The sequence below is a fragment of the Tympanuchus pallidicinctus genome, unplaced genomic scaffold (assembly GCF_026119805.1).
Source record: "Tympanuchus pallidicinctus isolate F22 unplaced genomic scaffold, pur_lepc_1.0 scaffold2, whole genome shotgun sequence".
In the NCBI taxonomy this organism is placed as follows: Eukaryota; Metazoa; Chordata; class Aves; order Galliformes; family Phasianidae; genus Tympanuchus; species Tympanuchus pallidicinctus.
This window is the reverse complement of record NW_026294721.1, coordinates 51,135,191-51,156,086: the sequence shown is the minus strand read 5'-3', so window position 1 is coordinate 51,156,086 and position 20,896 is coordinate 51,135,191. Positions and strand designations below refer to the sequence as shown.

The 20,896-nt window shown below is 43.7% G+C and overlaps 2 protein-coding genes and 1 long non-coding RNA gene across 3 annotated transcripts in view; 2 read left to right on the top strand and 1 right to left on the bottom strand.

The window, feature by feature from the left end:
* The window catches only part of ARHGEF38 (Rho guanine nucleotide exchange factor 38), a 33,508-nt gene extending 20,542 nt beyond the window's left edge, over positions 1 to 12,966 (bottom strand). Inside the window, exons 1-3 of the mRNA XM_052682941.1 lie at positions 12,708 to 12,966; positions 3,700 to 3,887; positions 1,088 to 1,211 (exon numbers count right to left, since the gene is read on the bottom strand). Coding sequence (XP_052538901.1) covers positions 1,088 to 1,211; positions 3,700 to 3,887; positions 12,708 to 12,885 — 490 coding nt within the window. The 5' untranslated portion in view covers positions 12,886 to 12,966. The remainder of the gene's footprint in view (positions 1 to 1,087; positions 1,212 to 3,699; positions 3,888 to 12,707) is intronic.
* Positions 1 to 20,055, top strand: part of LOC128080577 (uncharacterized) — a 37,219-nt gene extending 17,164 nt beyond the window's left edge. Inside the window, exons 5-9 of the long non-coding RNA XR_008206777.1 lie at positions 876 to 1,669; positions 9,648 to 9,852; positions 12,430 to 12,703; positions 17,587 to 17,653; positions 18,714 to 20,055. This is a non-coding gene — a long non-coding RNA (uncharacterized LOC128080577). The remainder of the gene's footprint in view (positions 1 to 875; positions 1,670 to 9,647; positions 9,853 to 12,429; positions 12,704 to 17,586; positions 17,654 to 18,713) is intronic.
* A 315-nt stretch (positions 20,056 to 20,370) lies between these two features.
* PPA2 (inorganic pyrophosphatase 2) overlaps positions 20,371 to 20,896 on the top strand; it is a 36,909-nt gene continuing 36,383 nt past the window's right edge. The window contains 3 exon segments of the mRNA XM_052682967.1: positions 20,371 to 20,425; positions 20,651 to 20,749; positions 20,752 to 20,895. Of these exon segments, the coding sequence (XP_052538927.1) occupies positions 20,371 to 20,425; positions 20,651 to 20,749; positions 20,752 to 20,895 (298 nt within the window).

Sequence of the window (20,896 nt, the reverse complement as noted above, 5' to 3'; positions counted from 1 at the left end):
TATGACTCATCATGATGCACTTTTATTGAAATACTGCCAAATAACGCAGTTTCATCAAACTACGTTAAGCTGTTGCCTTGGCAAACCAGATTGAGACATGCTAGGATTAATACCTTTTCCCAAGCTTTAATGTTGTGTTCTCTAGCCAAAGGGTAACTGACAATTTTTTTACCCTGTTGTATTTCAGGAAGATGGTTCTTTTTATAACAAGTTACCTGTGGTACATGGTCAGTATAGTGAAAAAATAACCCTTCTGACCTCTGAATCATAGCTGAAAGTTTTTTAAACTAAACTTGCTAACTTTGCACTCCAGCAAATTATTATTTCTCACTTGATTTCTTCAGCTGGATCACCTACCACTTCTGCACTGAATAAGCAATTACAGAAGAGCTGATGAATGGAAACTTCTTAAATCTCTCCACCTGTGCCAGAATGTCAAGTGAATAGATTCCAGCCATAACATTTATGGCTTGAGCTACTGAGTGTATGATTGCTGTGATATATCCAGGGGCAACCTATTTGCTAAAAATACTCATGATTCCTACACAGAAAAGCTCCATATTGATTACTGCTTTCTTTCTTTTACTGACCATGTCCCTGTTAATCACCTTTTACATTAGTTGTATTGCCAGTAAATATGTTTATGATGTTTGGGTAGGTTTTCTGTGATATTTTTAATATTCTAACAAATCTTAATGCATTTCTCAAGTGGCACAGGTATGAACATGCAATATAAAAGTTGGTTTAAGCATAAGCAGTTAGGTAGGTAATACTGAACTAGATGAAAATGATGTTATCATAGCGTAACTCAAGTGTTGCAGTTTTCATTCATGATAAGCTTACTCTCTCCCTTTCTCCTTCCCTTCAACATCCAGAGGAGCAAGCACCATGATCAAGCCTGACATGAGCTCAGCAGAGCCACTGGACAGGTTTCACATCTCCTTTTTCCTTTATTACTGTGGACAGCTTGTAGCACATTACTCTCTGAGAGTGGTGCCGGTTTAGTGTGATGAAGATATAGGACAGGAAAATGTTATGTTTATTCTTTCACGTGGCTTTGTAGAACTCAAGAGGACAGTAAACATACCGATTACTTGCATGGGTGGTTCCACATCTGTTGTGGCTTCTTCCAGCAGTGACAGCAGCTTGGCTGATATCTGATGGACCGATTCGATGTTGCTAAACAAGCCATCCACATCAAAGCGGGCGATCTAGTGGAATACAAATATTAAGCAGCTTCTGAGGAACGATAAAGAAGGACATTGTATTTTAATTGTATTTTACAGACCTTCTCTTAATAAGGCTTTCGTATTCAGCATTCCAGGAAGCATAATTACTGCAAAATGTAATATAAACATCCTCCTCGTGACTTTTGGGATGCATACAGTTTTCAGATCAGTAGAATTGGGTTGACACAGTTAACAAAGGGCGTTTTATCAAGTGATTTTAATGCTATTTTGAACTACTGGTTCCTAATCTGAAAGTGTTTATGTAGGAAGGAAATTATATTATCATTTGAATGAAGAAAAGTTATTTATCTGGCTTTAAAATGTTGATTTTCCCATTGAGAAGAAGAATAGTTGGCAGGGGATTTGATTCCTTGTTTTCCAGTTGTTCGTGGAAGCTGCTATGTGAACTGGGACCTTGGTGCTTTAGTGCCAGCCATGAGGTACGAAGGCTTTCAAATGATGGTACCATTTTAAGTTAGTTGTCCTGTAAATCTGAAGAGTGCAATCAAGGTCCTACAATTACCACTAAAACTAACGTTTTAAAATTCTGGGTATTAATATAATCAAAGGCAGAGACCAGGAGCACAGCACTGACTTCAGTGAACTGGTTCAATTTACATCAGCAAAAAACTTGCCTCGGTATCATATTGTCTCCCTTACTCACATTAAACACAAAATGTTCAGGACACGTGCTTTTCATACAACATACTCCCTTGTGCAGCTGTGTGATAGTTAATATTAGGGATAACTGGGGATAGCCAGTGGTGACATGTTAACACTGAGAACAAAAACAAGACTGATTTGACATCTATATCTGTACCCACTGAACATCCCACTCCATTAGAAACAGAACTGCTTACTTGCATAGCAGCTCTCCAGATGCTGAGAGGATCAAATTGCATGCTGCTGTAGCTGAATCAGCAACATACTTTGAGTTCTATCGTAGTTAATTTTTAAAATAATTATTATAGGGCTTAAACTTTTTTTATCCATTTAGAAATATGAAACAGATCCATTCCTAGGTCAATTTTCTAAATGTTATCCTTCTTTAAGCATACTACAAACTTTCAAATATAGTAGTTTTTCTGAGAAGTTGACTTCATACAGTATTTTGAAAGCTTTTCAGAAATTGCAGGGGTTATTATGTTAGTTATAATCTCTACTTTTCTTCTGTATTCATCTGTCATTGGACTTCTGATCTCCACTGCAGCACAATCCCTACATTGCTTTTTGGAACTGTGTCATGACTAGACACATATGGTAACATGGTGACAAAGGACAGAATCAAAACATATGTTTTCAGTTGGTTGGATAAGAGCAGAAGAATACAGCATGTTTGTTAAAAATCTCAGTAAGTTTGAGCACAGAGTGCCCTCACTGGGTACTTGTTGGGAGCCAGCAGAGACTACTCCAGAGCAGATGAACAACTGAGAGGAGAAAGGAGTCAAGAACTGCTTGAAGTTGAAGCAGCAGATGCCAGCTCTTCTGAAAATGGATTGGAACAAATTCTGACAGCTTTAGGAAACAAAGGGGTGGTCCTGCAGGATTTTAAACTACATGGGCTTCAGTGGCCGCAGTTCCCTGAGGAGGCAGTGTCTTCATCTCCAATACTCCTATTCTGTGAGCAGTTGTTGGAATCATATGTACGGAACAAAGGCTTATGGTCTGTTTAAAATCATTTCTATGCTGTATTAGCAGCAGATACCATTTGTGCAGCTTCTGTGAATGCTGTGTTGCAAGCCCCACGAATTTAAGTCCTCTGGACAAGCTCTTCTATTCCCAGCTTGAGACTGCGTAATGTTTTTTTTAGAAATTGAAATATTGTTGAGGAAAAGGTGCTCTTTGAAGTCCCAGCTGAAAAGGAAACTGAGTATCATTGGCCTAATAAGATCTTTTGCCTGTAAGATAGCTTATGAGCCTTCCTTCCTCAATTTAACCTTTCTGTGAGGAATGCAGATTTCCAAGGCGCTCACTGGGCTGTCTGTCATGCATGGTGTCTCTCAGTTATCAGAGAAGCTAGTTAAAGTAATTTTTAAGACGGAACTTAACCCTGATGAGAAGGTTAATGCCATTCCAGGCTGTTGCCATGGAAAATATTTCTTCTTATTGTTTTTTGTTTTGTTTTTTTTTTTTTTTTACTGCTTTTAGAGGTGCCAGTAAAGGTCTGCTGGGGCATGTGCCAGTGGTTATGTGCACAGCAAAATGGATAGAGGAAGCTGCCACTGCAGCCTAAGCCTGGGAGCAGGCAAGCACCTCAACACAAAGGTTTTACACACTTGCAATGACAAGGACCAGAAGTGTACCTGACTTCCCACTTTCCTCACTACAGTCCTGGCACATCTGCCTTCTGGAAAGCCAGCTCAGGCACCATGCAACCCTTCTGTGCTTGCTTTAAGACTATCTGCAAACAGAGCGTAGGTGAATTCAGATCTTGACGTCACCCCCAGGTTCTCCACCCTTGGCAACTTACCTGCTTGTTTCTCAGAGGCTGAATCACTTCCTTGATGCAGAGATCCAGGTCGTTGATGTAGTCCCTCTCTGTCTGCATGAGCTCTGCAATGATTTTTACCCTCTTGGCCATCATGCGTTTGGTGGTTTCCTCATCCTCCTGTGGCAAGGTGGCAGAGGATGTGAATCCTGACTGTGGGGCCATTTTTTCTGTTTAAAAGAGTATTGAGGGAGGTCTGTAAGGAACATCATCATTTCATTGTCCCGAACATGCTTCCTCTACTGCTTGAAACACAAAGACCCCAGATGCTCTCAGTGCCTTCCCCACTGAATGCAGTCCTACATCACACTGAAATCCAAATACAACTGATGCCCCCTAAAACCATAGTCTCAGGCTGAAGTCTATTAAGATTTGGTGAAGGATGAAAACCTTCCTGTGGTAGGAAAAGACTGGGTAAATTATTGTAAATTTCACTGGAATAACCATTGTTCTGTACGATGTATTACTGAAGTCTGTTCATGGGTCTGCAGGTACGGATGATGATGAAATCTGTAGTTCTGCTAAAAGAATTCTTTTAAGAAGGCAAAGGAATTACGGGAGAGTATGGGAAAATCTTCAGTGATCAATAACAAACACTTCTTGTGACAACAGAGGTCACTGGGGCCATGAGATTCTTATCTACTTTTCCACATTTAAAACCTAACCTGCTTAATTTGTTCCAAATACATGGAAATGCATGGGAATCTTGTGCAGACAGGTAATTTATGTATGCTACAGGATCTGCACATAACCTGCTTATCTGTAATGATGGCTTTCCCTTTGGCTGGTTCTGAAGGCAACCTGCAGGCACTCACGGTAGCTACACAGTGGGCACAGAATTTTGTCAGTGTATTCTGACAGTCTGTATTTTTCTTTAGGGAAAACACAGGTGGAAAAAGTGGAAGGTTTCGGAGAGTATTCTGGTGTTTTCCTGCCAGCCACAAGATGGTGCAGGGTACCAGCAAAGGCAGACGGATCATTACTGTGCTCATCTCTGCATTACCCAGGTTGTGGCTTGACAGCATCGGATTTTCTTGCTCAGCGGCAAAGGACGGGATTCTCTGCTGAGGATCAGGCTGTTATGCTTTGATGTCAGCTCCTTGTAGGAAGTGTACCGTATAATGAGCCACAAGCAAGCAGGATCTGATGCCTTGCTGGCTGATAACCAATACTGAATAGATTGCTGTTGTTTGAGTTGATTGTTGAGGGTGAGGTCACAAGCACTCAAGTGAGCATCAAATGGAGCCCAGCAGGTCGATGCTGCAGATGATAACCTGGAGTTGGACTTGTGAGAAAGCCAGGAAACCTTCTGGAGAGAGGACTTGGAGCTGTCTTCCGCCAAGAGTTGTAAAATCTTACAAATGCAATGCATCATCAGCCTCAGGCCATTCTACAATTATGCTGATGGCTGATATTCGGAAAGGATGTTTTTGTTACTAATCCTTCTAGTCAAACTGATGTGACCACAGCTTGATTTAAATAACTGCACTGGGGACAGCACCTCTGCTTCTGTCCTGGTAGTTTTCAACAGGGAGATCAAGGAGCCTGAACAAAGCTGGGGTGAGCTGCTTTTCCAGTTTTTTTTTTCCTATTTTCTATTTCAATGTACTTCCCTTCTCTAAAGCAAATCTTCTTTCTACCATTGAGTCTTAGTATTTACATATCTTTATAACACAGGCATAAACATTTTGTCCTAGTCCTAGCATTCCAGACAATGGAATGGAATGGAAAAAAGAGCAGGATATCTCCCTCTTCAAGGCCTTGGACCTTGAAAAAACTTTAGCTGAATTCTCCCCTAGAGAGACGCTGCTTGTGAGTGTATGTCTTGCATGGATATTCACCCCCAAAGGTGCAAAGTGCTGAAAGAAATGGACTCAGTCCTTACTTCAGTGTGGAGAGCAGAAAAATATTTTGGTACTTGTTCATGGCTTCTTCTGAGCCATTGCCTGCTAGGGATGTGGAATGAGATCCTCCCTACAGCTGGTAGTAACCACAATCACAAATTTGCAAGGAACCACACACAATCAAATTTAATTCTAGTCTTGCACCAAAACCAGCATTCCTCTTGAAATCAGGTGTGAAATAGTTTGTATGTGTGTGATTGAATGTGAGAGTTCAGGAGCAAGGTCTTAGAAATGTTTTGTCTTAGATGCAGTACCACCTGAAGGTGAACACAAGGTGCTCTGCAGAAGAACTTCTCCATCTTTTATAGTAGTGGCAGGGATGGCATTACAGGAACAAAACAAAGGCACTGTATCCCATGTCAGGCTCAAAATCGCGATCCCAAGAGAAGTTGTTTTTGGTGTGTGTTTTTTTTTTGTTTTTTTATGGTTTTTTTTTTTTTTTTTTTCCAGTTTATGCCATTAGGTCACCCTGATCAAATTTGGTTCAGGAATTATGTCAGGGCTAATCTATTATCCTTATTTCATGATAGGTAATAATGCCAGAAAATAAAAACTATTCTCAACACAAAGAAATAACAGTGAGAAATAGCAGGTAGATGCTGTTTCCTTACAGAAAACATGTTTTTTAACAAAAGTACCTTTTTTTTTTTTTTTTTTTTTTTTTACTAGTAATATAGTTTTTCATTTCCACTCAATGCACTCACATTTTCATTTTAGACATGTCTGTCTCTGTAGAATGCAAGAGCAAGATACTGAGATTATAATTACAGCCAAAACCTGTGATTTTACGTTCAGCTGATAGCTTTTGACCAGTTTAAGCACATTAGTAGCCTGCTGAAATCCTTGCAGAGTAAGTGAAAGTTTATTGAATGCACAAACAGTAAGTGAACATTTGGAATACAGGCAGACTTGTTTCTGCCTGGTAATGTGTACCAGTCCTGGAACAGTTCAGAGGGAGGACTGGCAGGAAGAGGCATTGCTGAGAATTAACAATTATAGTAAGAATTCAGCTCATTCATCCTTGGAAGTGACAGGTGTAAAAGAAAAAAATGGTCTCTCTTGAATGGTTTATTGCACAAGTATTTCTTAAGACATATGCCATGGTAATTGTTACTTTTAGTAGATATAAAAATGTAAAGTGGAAGGCAGCATTTGCAATTGTTGCTTTGCATGGCCAGTTATCTGCAGGAGCTGCCTTTCTGGAAGACTTTGCATTGGTGAGGGAGCTTATGACTTTGGTTTTGAGTCATGGAAGTGCACAGCTCTACTCACAGGACAAGAGAAGCTCGGTGTGCAATGCCACAGACAAAGCCAGCATATGCAGCAGAAGCAGTTTCTTGCAAGTCTGAAGACTAATATCATCCCTTGGCTGGAGGTAATCCAGTGAAGCTGGGAGACCAGCAGTGCACAAATAAAGCATCTCCCAGGCACGTGGATAGACTGCAGAAGCAGTTGGGGCAGGTTTATAAGATAGATGCTTGCAAATTTCCCAGGCTTTCTGCCCTATAGAGAGCAGCTCCCAGAGGTCTGGTCCAGCCCTCATTCCCCTGGGTGAAATGATCAAGGTGGATGCTAAGTTTGCCATCGGGGCTTGGACGGAGGCTGCTCTGCACCTAAAGCTTTTCATCTGGAAGTGAAGGTAGAGGCACGGAATATAGTAACAAGTACAACATCAATGCATGAAGGGGGCAAGAGACATTTTTTCTTGCTCAGGTGCCATTTGGAGGACTCCGAAGTAAGCCCAGCTCTCACATCGTGCAGGTGAGAGAATTTTTCCTGGCACAAGGCATAAGTTATCAAGGAACAGCAAACAAATTACAGCATTACTGTATTTTCACAAGTGAAACTTGAACCTCATGCCACTTGAGATAAAATTATTCTCTGTGAAAGCAAGCCCTCAGATAGCCTGTACCCTCAGATAACCCAGAGACTGTACACAGGAATCTACACCACATTTATCAGTTGGATTTGCAAGTGAGACATAGGCAGATTAGGCATGGAAATACAAGAAGGATCGAGAAGGGCTTGTAGAAAATGCCATTTTTTCCCCTCACGCACGTATATGCTGGCAACATTATTTACGAGCAGGTTTGTTGCATGGCTGTTACAGATGCAAAATGCTCCATGATGGAACATGGAGGAGAGTGCTGTGGAACTGGTATGACCTTGAAGCAGGCTTCCAGGGCAACAGGTTTACTCATAAAGCCAGAGACTAATGTGCAATTAAGTCATTCCATCTTTGATCATTTCTTGTTCCATAAGGCACAGAAAATATTTACATTCAGTATGCAAGTTCTTTCTTCAATTCCTTGACAGCAGCTTGCTTTAATTATATATGTGCTGACAGAACTACAGTCAGATCCCATGTGACCACAGGGAAAGGGAAGAAAGCTTATCATCAGGTGACAGAAGAATGCCCTCATTGTTAGCACCAGTACCTACAAACAAACCTTCCCAGAGCGTCATACACTGATACAAATACACCGCTCCTGTGGCACTGAGCAAGTATGTTAATAATGGGAGAACCAAGGAAGGGCTGAATCTGAACTGCTCCGCCTGGGGACACGTGTACCTCCAGATCTGAAGCACACAGCAGGACTTTACTGTGCTAAGAGCTGTGCAAACACAGCAGCACAAAATGGATTCAGCTCTGAGAAGATGAGATCACTTCCCAGCCCAGCTGTCACTGCAGTAAGGTCAAGAAATACCTCCAGGCTTATTACAGTGAAAACTAACAGAATCAGATCCTCCAAGTTCATATTTGCACATGGGGGCATATTTTCATCAAGCCATCTCCTACACATCAGGAAATAATCCAGACTTCTCCTTTCTGTACTTCATTCAGCAAACCAGCTGCTCCAAAGATCAATACATTTTGCAACAGGAAATCGTCTGCATTTTAGCACACAGAAAGTTAATCAGTAAGCACAGAGCAAAGCAAACAGGGAACTGGGGAGGGACATAGAGGATCTCTGCTGCTGGCAGGAGATGCGGAGGCCAGGTCATCAGGTGCCTGGTGGGAAGGAATGGGGAGCTGTGGGCAGGCAGGACAGGATGGAATAAGGGCCCTGCTAGGATACCAAGAGTAGCAGTTTTCCAGGATTTGTTGTGATTTTGTGGCTTCGTTTGCATGTCAGTTATTTCTCAGAACTACATCAGACACAGGCAAAAAGCAAAATGTAGGGTTCGGCTAGCAGAACTGAGGCAATATGTTGTGATAGCTGAGTGATTAACATCAGTGTACCTAATACTGATGCACTGAAATTAATGCATGTGCAAATCAGTTGATAGCATGGATGACCCATTCCGAGCTAGTCAGAAAGAAGTTAGTATGTCATAGATCTGTAACGCAAGGAGTATCTTCTCAGGCTACGTCGCTGAACACTGTGAATGTTCATCTCCAGCTCTTTCCGGGAACTCACCACTTTCTATAGCTCGTTTTTCATACCAAGCACAAGTTTCACATGTGCTTATTAACAAATAGACAAACAAGAAATCCTAGGAGAAGTGAACTACGTTTGAAACCTCTGTTTGCTATTCTGTCCTTTCTGGCTGATGGTGTCTATCCCCATTAGTCATCTACCACAGTCTGCCCTGATTCTGCAAACATGTACATGCCAGTAGGTACATCTATGCACACAGGTATTGCACCAGGATGATGACAGCTGTAGGTTAATTCACAGATTGATCCCAGCATTAATGCAATACATAGATATTGATATTGTTACTTTTCCATCTGCTACTGATGGATTTTCAGCTGTAGGAAACCAGCACCTACCAGCTGAACAGCTATGGTGATACTTCTGAAAACAGCTGCTAAATATTATTTTGTGCTACTTAAGGATAGTAGAAAGAGCATATTTGCAGGAGAAAATCCCACACTACAGGAAATAGCGAACGTAGAGCTGGGCACTGCATAGAAATATCATAGAAGCTGGACCTAAGCTCTTAAAATGACCCTCCATATTATACCTGCCTCAAGTCCTAGTGAATTTATCTTCCTTAACTCCCTTCTTCCCTTTTTAGGAAAGTGATGCTTGCTTCCAGCTGAAGGAGTACCGAGGAGAGTTTGATCAAGGTGTGTCTAGACTCATCCCAGCTGAGCTCTAGGTGGCTGCATGGCTGTCTCACCAACCTGCCCTTTGAAAGCAACACCTTGCTTCCCCTTATCTGAAATGGAGCTGGTGACAATTGGTTATCTCACAGGATGAGCTGAAATGGGTGCATTCAGGTTAGTCAAGCTCTTGGAGAATATAATGGTTACTTTGCACCTTGCTTCCTTTATCAACAGGAGGAAAAGGGGGAGGCATTGCACGTGCATTCACACCTGAGAAGGTATTGAATAGAGGTATCTAGGATAATAATCAACCTGAAAATGGTTACTTGCATTTTTTAATGAATCCTTCATTTTGAAGTGAAAAACACTTGTGAAGGTTTGCACTTTGACAGTGCTATTATTGTTCTTATGTTTGTGGACTTACAGAGCAAGCCACCTTGATTGCCGTAGGTGTCTGGCTGGTGGATCCCTTTCCCCACCCTCTTTTAGAAAGCAGTTTGGATTCCGTATAGAACAAAATTTGCAGGAAGTCCACTGGGGTGCAAAGATACCTAACTCCTCATGCTCAGCCTGGGTTGATTTTCATTAGCAGGGTCCTGCAGGCTCTGGAAGGCCATGCTTCTCACTGGAAACCTGTCCCGCTCATGTGAGATTCACATCTGCACAGTTTGCTCCCTGTCCTCCACATCCTTGTTTGTGAAGTGCTTACTACAGCTCTGCAGACCACCTGTTAGAAAACACGTTAACAGGAAACTATGGGGAGTTAACTAAACATGGAGCTTTCCAAATACGTGCCTCCAATTCATGCAGAACCAGATGCAAGCACAAACTATTGTCACTTGAATCTTTTTGCAAAACACCATTTCACAGCCATCAGAGACTCCAGACCTGACAATATGCGACAGAATGTTTGCATCACCAACATAACTGTTTGCTTTTCTTACCGAGGTAGGAGAACTGAAAAGTTCTGTGACAGGACAAAGGGAAATAGTTTCAAACTAAAGCTAAAATGGAGAGATTTAGACTGGACATAAGGAAGAAGCGGTTTACACTAAGAATGATGAGGCATTGGCACAGGTTGCCCAGAAAGATGATGGTTGCCCCATTCCTGAAGAGATCCAAGATCAGGCTGGAGGGGTTCTGAGCACCTGATGAAGCTGTAGGTGTCCCTCTTCATTGCAGAGGGTTGGACCACATGGCCCTTAAAGGTCCCTTCCAACTCAAACTGTTCTATGATTTTACAAACAAAAACACTTCCCTCAATACTAATTGTATTTAAGCACTGATAAAAAAAATGAAAAACATATAAGGAGTATCTCATTGGCATTAATGGGCAACAGATTAGGTCTGGGACCTGTGATCTTCATCAGATGCAGGCACATATGGATCACCACAGTTAGATCCAGATCGGGCCTTTGCACACAGCTCCATGTCTTTCCACTAATAATATAAATACCCTTCATAGGAATTCCTACCCACTTTGTATTTTTACTCTGAGGACAGGCAACTTCTGATTGAATGCAAAGCCTGCACGTGCTTCATTACCCACCAGCATTTTTCTGGTGCAGACATAAGCATGCACAGCAAGCCAGCACTGGGTGGGCATTCTGCCATCTGTGGCCGCAGCAGCCTCAGCTGGAGGTGGGAGCTGCAAAGCCGGATTTACCACCATGCTGGCCCATGGCCATCAGCATAACCTCACACACTGCCATGCCAGCCAAGGCTTCCCTGCCTCCTTTGCTCCAGACTTCTAGCAAGAGACAGTCCCGGAATGAGTGCACCGTGTGGGAGGGGAAGGGCTGGTGCATTTGGCTGGATCCCACTCTACAACCAGAGCTGACATGGGCAGTCCACTGCACAAGCAAAACTGCTGTTCCAGAGACACACACCTACGTGTGCCGGGAGCTCGGCCACGCGGCCGCATCGATTCTCACTCACACCCGAAGCACCTCTGCCAGAGCCATGCCCGACTTCACTGAACATCTTTCATCTCCCCATTGATTACTTGTCACGAGGAGGCAACGCTATAATCAGTGAAGCTCTCAGTTGCTGTCAGCATATGCAGCCCCCATATAAATCCTATTATTTTCTAGTTTATTATTTTATTTTCTGCTTTTATTGTCTCTCTGAAAGAAAATTGCTTCCTAATTAAATGCATCAAAACCATAATACAGTAACCTAAGGTATTTTTCTACTTTACTTCCCCATAAAAGATTACTGCCACAAGAGTGATTGTCATAGGCAGTTATATCACTATTAGTAATAAATGTTTATATCGTGATAGTACTCACACCCCACATTTGTGATGAGATCTTGTAGTTCAAGACCCTGAAAATCCACAGAAATCCATCAGCTTGTGTTTCAGAGCTCTCCCAGAAATAACTATGCACATCTTTCATGCTTTTTCCTCCATTTGTGGCGTTGCATTTAATTTGTAATTGACAGGCCCAGAACTGACATAATTTGGCAATTCCTGGCCCAGGCACAACTTGGTTATTTGAAAAGAAACGTTCTTCATAATGGTATAATTCAAACCAGCATATCCATCAAAGCATGCATTTGGATGTATTTCAGCTCAGGCTCATACAATCTGAGCAACAGATAACACATTAGAGATGCTGGTATTTTCAACTGAAAGACTAAACTGCCCTCAATGCTTCTGATCAGTCAGTGTACAGCTCACTATGTGCAGTAAGAAAAGACAACCAAGGGTGGAGGCATGGCCTTTTCAAGTCACTGCCTGTGTTGCAGATGTCTTCTGGTCAAGAAGAGGAGAAAGACCCCCGCTGCAGACACATTGCACAGGAACACACCAGAACCTCCATACCGACCTCAATTGTATTTCACGCGCTGGGTGCAAGATTGGATTTAGAAAACGTGAGTGGTGAGCAGTGGCAATCGCTCAGTCCTGCAGTACAGGTGCCTGGGTAGAGCCCGCCGTGCCCATCTCCAGAGCCAGACAGCACTCCACAGGCACCATGCTCCCACCCAGCACGGACAACGCAGCACCCAGCACGCTTCCCGGGTACCTTGCAGCTTCTGGCCGTACTCCGTCCTGTCCGACTGACTCCTGCGCAAGGCACCGTGCTCCCCTGCCCCGCTGCTCTCTACCACGGGCTCCGTCCTCCTCCTCTCCCCCATGTACAGCCTGTGCCGCAGCAGGGCCAAATTCTTCCTCCGGCCCCCTATGCCGTCCGTGCTGGCCATGGATGAGGGGTGATCTTGGGCAGGCAGCTCACTGCTCAGGGGAAGGCTCAGCCTTTCCACCTGTACCGGTGCGGCTCCACCTCCGGGAAGCTGCCGCCCCAGGCAGTGTTTGCTTTCACCTACTGCGTGTATGTAAGCCCTACGGGGGCCGGTTTAAGAGCCAGCCCAAGCTGCAGCCACTGCCTTTCCCTACTTCGGGGGACACTCCTTGGCTCCTTTGGCTGCAGGGCGCTCATAACCCCTCAGCAGGGTCAGAAACAGCGTGTGACCCACTCTGATGCCACTCAGTGCTGTGTTCCTCTTGCACAGGGACACTGGTAGAAGCCCAGACATGGAGCACAGAAGGGCCAGCGCACACCAAGGCTACACTGAGGCATGTGGAGGACCTGGAGAGGCTGTTGTGACAAATTGCTGTGCTCTGATGGCAGCAAAACAGCTGCTCGCAGTATCCCTGGCTCAGTCACTGGGAGAGACCTTATTATCCTATTTGCTAGCAATGGCCCCTGGCACTCAGGCACTGCCTGTGAATGCCATGTCGTGCCGGTCTAATCAAACTCATGTCAAAACAGCAGGAGCTGCTGGCATCTCAGCTTGGACCCGACTTATCCTGGCAAGAGCCCCAACAGCTGTCAGCAGCAATCACGGCCCCAGCAGTGACAATGGCCCTGCAGCCCCATTGCTTTTAGGGAACAGTGCATCAGGAGCCCTGTGGGCAGCCTGCTTGCGTGAGGCAGCCACACGCCCAGTGGGTGACAGCTCATAGCTGCCCTGGTGCCACGTGGCCATGCTGCATCCCTAAGGACTGTGCAGGACAAAGTGATGAGTACAGGGATACCATGCAGCAGTGTTAATGCATCTCCAATTTGTGTTTATCCAAAAAGAACTTGGTCCACTATGACGCTGCCTCCTGACCAAAGTCCCTCATTTCTACCCTGCAGAGTAAGGAAAAGATGAAGAAACGATTAAGCAATTCTCTATGCCAAATTACGGTGCGGTGCCAGTGCTGCACAAAGTGTCCTGTCTGCACAGAACCTGGCAGAGGACTAAAGCAGAGGATACCAGGAAGAGCTCGTGCTGGCACAGAGAAGGTACACAGTATGCAGGCAGCCCATGTGTTGCATCTCCTCTCCCCTTTGCTACTCCCCAAGAAACCCATGTGTGTTGCAAGACAGACCACAACAGTTCCTAATGAGGCACAGCAGTGAGGGCGAGAAGGGTGCCCAGGGAGCAGAGACTAGCATCACAGCAAGGAATAAACAGATTAAGGTGGGAGTTGAGGGAAACTGGCTGCCCTATTTCCTTACATTGGGGATTTCCTGAGTTTTGTTTGTTTTCTTTTTATCCAGGCAATGGCTTGACATTCAGCAAGGGTGGCAAAACTGGTTTAAACGGTCACCACCCTTTGTGTCCCCTTCCCCCTGGAATCCTGTTCCCATTATTGGTGGCAGGGTGCAAGCTGAGCATCTGAGGCTGGATGGAGGAGGTGATCTGGCTGAAAGCCCCCTGACTTCCCCCTGGGCCATTTTCCATCTGGATCTGCTCTCCCGCTTAGTTCATCACACAGTTTTGCCAGCAGTTGAAGCAAGGGAGGGACACAGGGGTACATGTGAACAGCTGCTTAGATGTAGTTACTTAAACTGGCACTGCCCAGAGTAGTTATTCACCCCCTCAAGGATCTTATCGTGCCCATTTTTCTGAAAGCACAGATCTCATCATCGCTAGGAGATTTTATTATATTTATTTAAATTAAGATTGCTGTAGGGAAAACTGGGGAATATACTTTGGCTGGGTGGAGGTGAAGGAACAAATTTTATTAAATTCTTGGCTTTGCAGGCTCTCTGCCACACATGAAGAGTTCCAGCCAAGATATAATGGTTTGTTCAGGTGTTTATTACGACAGCAATCTGCCCACATGCAAGAGGTGCCTTCCTCTTCCTCCACTACTCTCTCACAGTCTGACAAAGTTTGTGTTCATTCAGCAAGGAAGTGGGTGCAGGGAAAGCCAACTGTGGTTTGCTCCTGCCTTTGAGCAAGTAGTGGTCTGAGTCCAGGCAACAGCAGCATTTCTGGGGCAGCACAGAGCCCAAAGCTATTGTACAACACAGTCTAGAAATGCAGAGTGCCTTCTGAAATCTCAAAATATCTCCTCTGTGCCTCTTACTATGGAAAGGGCTGAAAATAGCATGTCTGAAGTCATGTTCCACATGAGGTTTAATATAGAGGCAACCAGATGTAATCCCTATAGAATCTTACTACTGTTTGCTGTACTTCACCTGGGCTATAATAAAACAGCTGAGAAAGCACTACCAGAACTGCACATGAAGAACTCAGCTAGCAGTAGCAACCAGCTCTCAATGACTGAACAGCTTCTGTTCCCTTCTGGCCATGGTAGCAACTGATGGCTGAGCTGTATCAAAGTTACTAAACTTTAAGACAAGAGGGAATATTTGGCATCTGTGTGGACAAAATGCTCATTTTACAATCATTGCAAATATCTCTTTGATCCCTGGATGTTCTGCTTATTTAATTCTCCTAAGCAAATTGGAAGCCAGAGGATGTTAGCACTCACATACGGGATATTTACATGGAACCTCTCCACTCACGAGACAGAACAGGTGCTGGTGTCAACATGTAAAATATTGGCTTTGTGTTCCCAGGCAACTGTAGTAGTTGCACATAAGAAGTTATTGTTCTACGATCAATGTTAACCTTTATCTTCATCCTGAGCTATAAATGAACCGGGAACGCCATCAAGACTGATGGCCATTAAGTTGTTTGTTTTGTTGTAGTTCCTCACAGCTGTTACGGTGTATTTCATGGTATCCCAGTTTCTTGGTGTATTTTTTGGTATCCCAGAGCACTCAATGTACTGCTGTGGGCTGATTATCATGCTGTTCCCTGCCAGTGGAAGGAAGCATGGCAGGAAACACCTCAGGTTTGCTCAGCGCAGTGGCCACTCAATGAAAAGACAGCCTCCTAATGCACTGCACCATGCCCCCACCAGCCAGCATGAAATTGCAGCAAACAAATTTAGCTCAATGCCAACATTAGAAATCTTTCAGGATGGGAAATAGTGTGCCCACATTCCCTTCTGGACCCACTGCGACAATTAAAGGTAGATTAATCAGTATGTTTAATGATGAGTCCACAGTTGCTCCTCATCCTTGCTTCCCTACATCCTTGGAATTAGCTCTCCTCTGCACAGTAAAGCGATTACACCCAGTGGGTAGTAGAGGATCAGCATGGTACAAGGAAATGCTACAGAGAGCAGTCCCACCCCCTCCACGGGGGGGAGGTGACAGCAGTGGGCTCAGATGTCTCTATTAGCCCCCTGTCTCCACACACACACACCTGGGTGCAGATAAAAGCAAGCCTGTACCTCTTCTTGCTCTGCTTGTATGCATGAGTCAGAGCAAAGATATCTTTTGAGAGACAAAATGTTGAGGTGATAAGAGCACTCACGTGAAAGGCCCACCAAGGACTTTGAGCACTGGGAAGCTGAGAGAATGTTCACCCTATCCGTCTGGGGCTGTAATTGTAAGATAAGAAAAGAATGACAGATGAGGATAAAAGCAATAAAAATGGAAGACTTAAGGATAGGTAAAACTGAAGTCTACTACACATTCATCTTTCAAAAGAATGAATCAAAACTACTTTGAAATATACATAGGAAAAAAAAAAAAACTTCAAAAACCTTTCCACAGTGTAGAGCAAGAAAAAAGCCTGTCTTGTAGGTGGGAAGTAATTTTGTGTGGCAATGTCACCTTGCCTCTGACTGCTGATCTTGCCAGACTGGTGATTCCAGTAGAGAAACAGGTCCTTGGAAGTGAGCGCACAGCGATCGTTTCTTTTAGCTGTCTCTAGTGTTTCCTCTCTAAATATTTGTTGGAGAAATTCATAAAGCATACACCTGCAGGGCTCGGAACAGGCTGCGGGTGTTTTAAAGAGGGAACAGCTCAACCTACCAGGCTCTGCAACCAAGCTCCTTTTACTACCATGAAGCCTCGGGACTCCCAACAAAGCTGCTGTCGCAGTTTATATGTCCAAAGGGCTGAAGTGCTCTATGTGTACAGAGAGGGACCCAGCTTTCAAATGAAACATCTGTCAGGAAGGAGAGGGGTCACCAGGGCTTGAACTGCTCTTAGTGTGCAGTTGGATCTGTCATTGTCCTGCCAGAGCGTTTTATTAGCCCACAAAACATGCATGGAGCCAGGCCAGCTTTCCAAGGTGCAGGCTTGGAGGGGTGGAGGAGAACTGGTGATCAAACTGAGCAGATGTTGGATTTCTGCAGGGTTACAGCAGTGCGGCAGTTTGCTAAGGGAAATAATCTGACTCTGTCCATCAAGTAGATGGCACTGTGATATCAAAGCTAACGAGGGAAAGACATGTAAATGAGAGAGGCAAATGAAAGTACAGGAGGTTGAATCTTCATTATTGTGTTTTAATGCAAAAAAGGGAGTGTAGGAATTACCAAAGGTAAAATATTTTTTGAGGAATCCTTTGAGAATTGTATGTCTGACAATTTGAAAATTGAGAGGGAAAGGGTGCATTAAAAAGCCTTAATTTTCATTGTAGGTCCCTCTTTTGAATGAGTATAATTTTGCAGCTTTGCACTAAATCTTCATGTTTCCAGACAATGCTTTTTTAGATTTATTGGAACTATTTTTCCTTTCTGTTTCTCTATTTTGTGTACATAAACAGCCATGAAAGAAAAAGGAAAGACTCCATTTCTGATTCGTGATGGAGAAGTTGCTCTAGAGTAACAAAGGTAAGAGTCTTTAAAAAACTTAAGTTGCAAACAAGTTTAGGTGGGACTCACAGTAGACTAAAAATCTCTGCTTCAGGGGCTTAAAATGAACAGAGCAGATGTCTAGGAAGAAAGAAACAGGCTTCTGTGACAAAGCTTAACACAGATGTGGATCCTCACCTCTCGAGGGCACCACATTCTAGACAGAAGTCCAGTTTCCCATAAATATTGATGATTGATCTTTTTAAAGCAATAGCGTTACTCAGGTGAGTTCACCAGTGTAAAAAAAAGGCTCACAATCTGTGCCTCACAGTCACAATCTTTATTAGGAACATAATGTAACCTAATAAAATTTCTTCTAGTTACCAAAATAGACAATTTGTTCCTTGTAATTAGATGATGTAGACTTTTGCTGCCATCAGGTATTTGTCAGCATGTAGAGCACAAATGCTTGTGTGAGTAGGCTATGCACTGACATCCTCTCCCAAATCCAGCTGTGCCAATGAGAGAGGTTACTGACTTCAGCAGCTTGTCTTCCTCCTCCTGCTCGAGTCTGTCACTGCAAAGGTCTGCAAGTAGGTAGAGGAGTTCATGCTTCTTAACCTGCTTCAGTCAGAAAGCAGCCTGACATAGCTGTCTTTAACCTGCTCCAGCTGGCCTCGCTTGGTGCAACCTGAACTAGGGAGCAACAGTGCTGCCCCAGCACGGGAGCACTGACAAGCAAGGGCAAGCAGGTACATGCTCACCAGGAAGGCTGGAAAGGGAACAGCTGCCCGCGAGCGCTGCCCTTTTGCAGTGGCGAGCAGCAAAGCAGAAGGCTGACAGGAATTGATTCCTTCCGATTAATGGTTTGATAAGCAGTGGAGATAGAAGTTATGCTACAGCAAAGTTAATGATAATGATGTAATCGCCGGTCAGGAGCTAACGCGCTGAAATAGCACATTGTGGTCCTAATGACAGTCTGCAAAGCCTTATTAGTTGAAAAGATGAAAACCATTTTCATTTGGGAGAAAGGGAAATTGTTCTTTTAATCACTATTTATTTATAACACAAAAAATTGTTTTCTGCGTTTAATTTGTAGGGCATTTTCACCAGCAAAACATACACATAATGCATATATATGAAAAAAAGTAAACGTACAGTGCCAAGTACAAACTGTTAAAGGAAGGATGTCCTTCAGGCTTAGGTGATTATACTGCTGCTGAGTTTTTGCTATACACCAGTGGTACTCTTGTGGAATGAGATTCACCCCTGTGCAGAGGGCAAGCATAAAACCTAAGTACCATGTAAACCCTACTTAAGTCTTATGGACCTGCTTCTAACTCCGTTGAAATAAATAGCAATATTTTCATCAACTTTCAGTGGGACCTGTTTCAAGGTCAATGAATGGGATCAGTCCTACACAAACCTTTTGCTGGCCCAATATATTAAGGATTTGGATGTAAAATGCTTGGGAACAAAAAGAAGTGAAAAAAAAAACAAAAACCTTGCCTGTAAAAGCTTTAGTAATTTTAGAGAATTTGCATCATCTAAATATGAGAATCAAAACATGAATTTGTTCCAAAGATTCAATAATATTAAGTATGGAAGCTGCAGTATCGCCTAAATCTGACTTTAGGAATACTGTGCATACTTCTGTCATGTTTTGTGTCATAGTACTGAGAAACACTGTCAAATCTATTTCAGGCTTTATCACCATTATTTCTGTAGTTTTAGAAGAATTTTTGATACACTGGAGTATTAAAACAGTAAGGCCTCTGCTCTGGCAGTGTTAACAGGTCTTGCATGTGTTTTTCTACCGTATCATTCACCATTGCAGAGTAACAGGATGGCATCTTTTTATTCACCTAAAAAGAGCCGGAATAGAAAGTCATTTATATCTCATAAATTCCAAGCGTTCAGATGAGACCTCACACGGCAAAGGAGAACTCTGCACTCAGAATTCATGCATCTTACAGCAACTCTTGACCACAGCTGTGTATTTTACTTCCTAGCCTGTATGGAGAGATAAATACGTTGGGTTCCTCCTAGAACAATACTAAACCCAACTGCCAACGTTGTAAATGTAAAAATACTGCATGTGCACTCAGTAAACAATTTTTCAAAGGCTCTGAACTTCCATAAACAAACCCCACATTTGCCAGACCCAAGCAGGGGAGTGGGCACATGGCATATGTCTGTTTTTTATGTTGTCTGTTTGAGCAGCAGGCCAACTCAAAGAAAATGCAGAACAGATATATTTTTTTTTATGATAGATTCTCTACTGTTGTGTTTTGTTTTGTTTTGTTTTTTTCCCCACATGAAAAACGGATGACTCACCTCCTTACAAACTCAAAACACAAAGAACTTCAAGCAGATACCTTACATGATGAATTTCAAACCCCAAGTGTCCAAGACAGAAGGTTACCCTGGAAAACCTGGCATTTGGTTGAAGAACCTTTTCCTAGCAACCTGACCCTCCCATGACACAGCTGCATGCTGTTCCCTCAGGCCCCATCTCTGTCCCCAGAGAGCAGAGCTGAGCACTGCCCCTTTGCTCCCTGTGAGCCACCGTGAGGCCTTCCCAACCAAGGGACCTGATCCTGCACAAATCTTCCAGCATAATTCAGACCAGGGTTAAAATCCAAAATTGATATTGACCACCAAAGACAACTGGCTTGAGATTGAAGAGTGATAAAGTAACACTAACTGTTCAGCCTGCTTCTCCATCAGTGAAACAAAGCAGTCCCTTCTCAGGAATGTTTGAAAAGCAGAGGATGAGAAGCAACCTGTATCCACGGATAAAATCCATCAGTAACCCTCCTTGAGGATGAAGGGAAAGCGACCAGAATTCAAAGCCACCAATGCTGCAGGAAACATCGTCCATAGAGGAATACAAAACCACTACAAAGAGAATACAGATGATAAGCTAATTTATGTGTCGGCAAAGTTCAATATAACAAGCATTACCTATCTGTGGGAATCAGTGCCAGTAGCCCAGCTACCCTGGTGCAGGAGTGGGAGCCGTGTGCTGAGAAGGGAACACTTTATTGCCAGGGAGCAGGCAGGATGGCAATCGTCACACCTCCACTGGGGCTGACAAACCTGCCATGGCACCACTCCTTCCACGCCCCTATTTCCTCCCTCTGTCCCCTTCTCCCGCGTCTGGGGGCAAGCGGCCATCTCACGGACCCCACAGCCAGAGTTTGGACCCGGCGACAACTGCCGCCTCGGGGCAAACCGCCATCTTGTGCCTCTCGGGGCTGAGAGCCGCGCCTCCCCTGA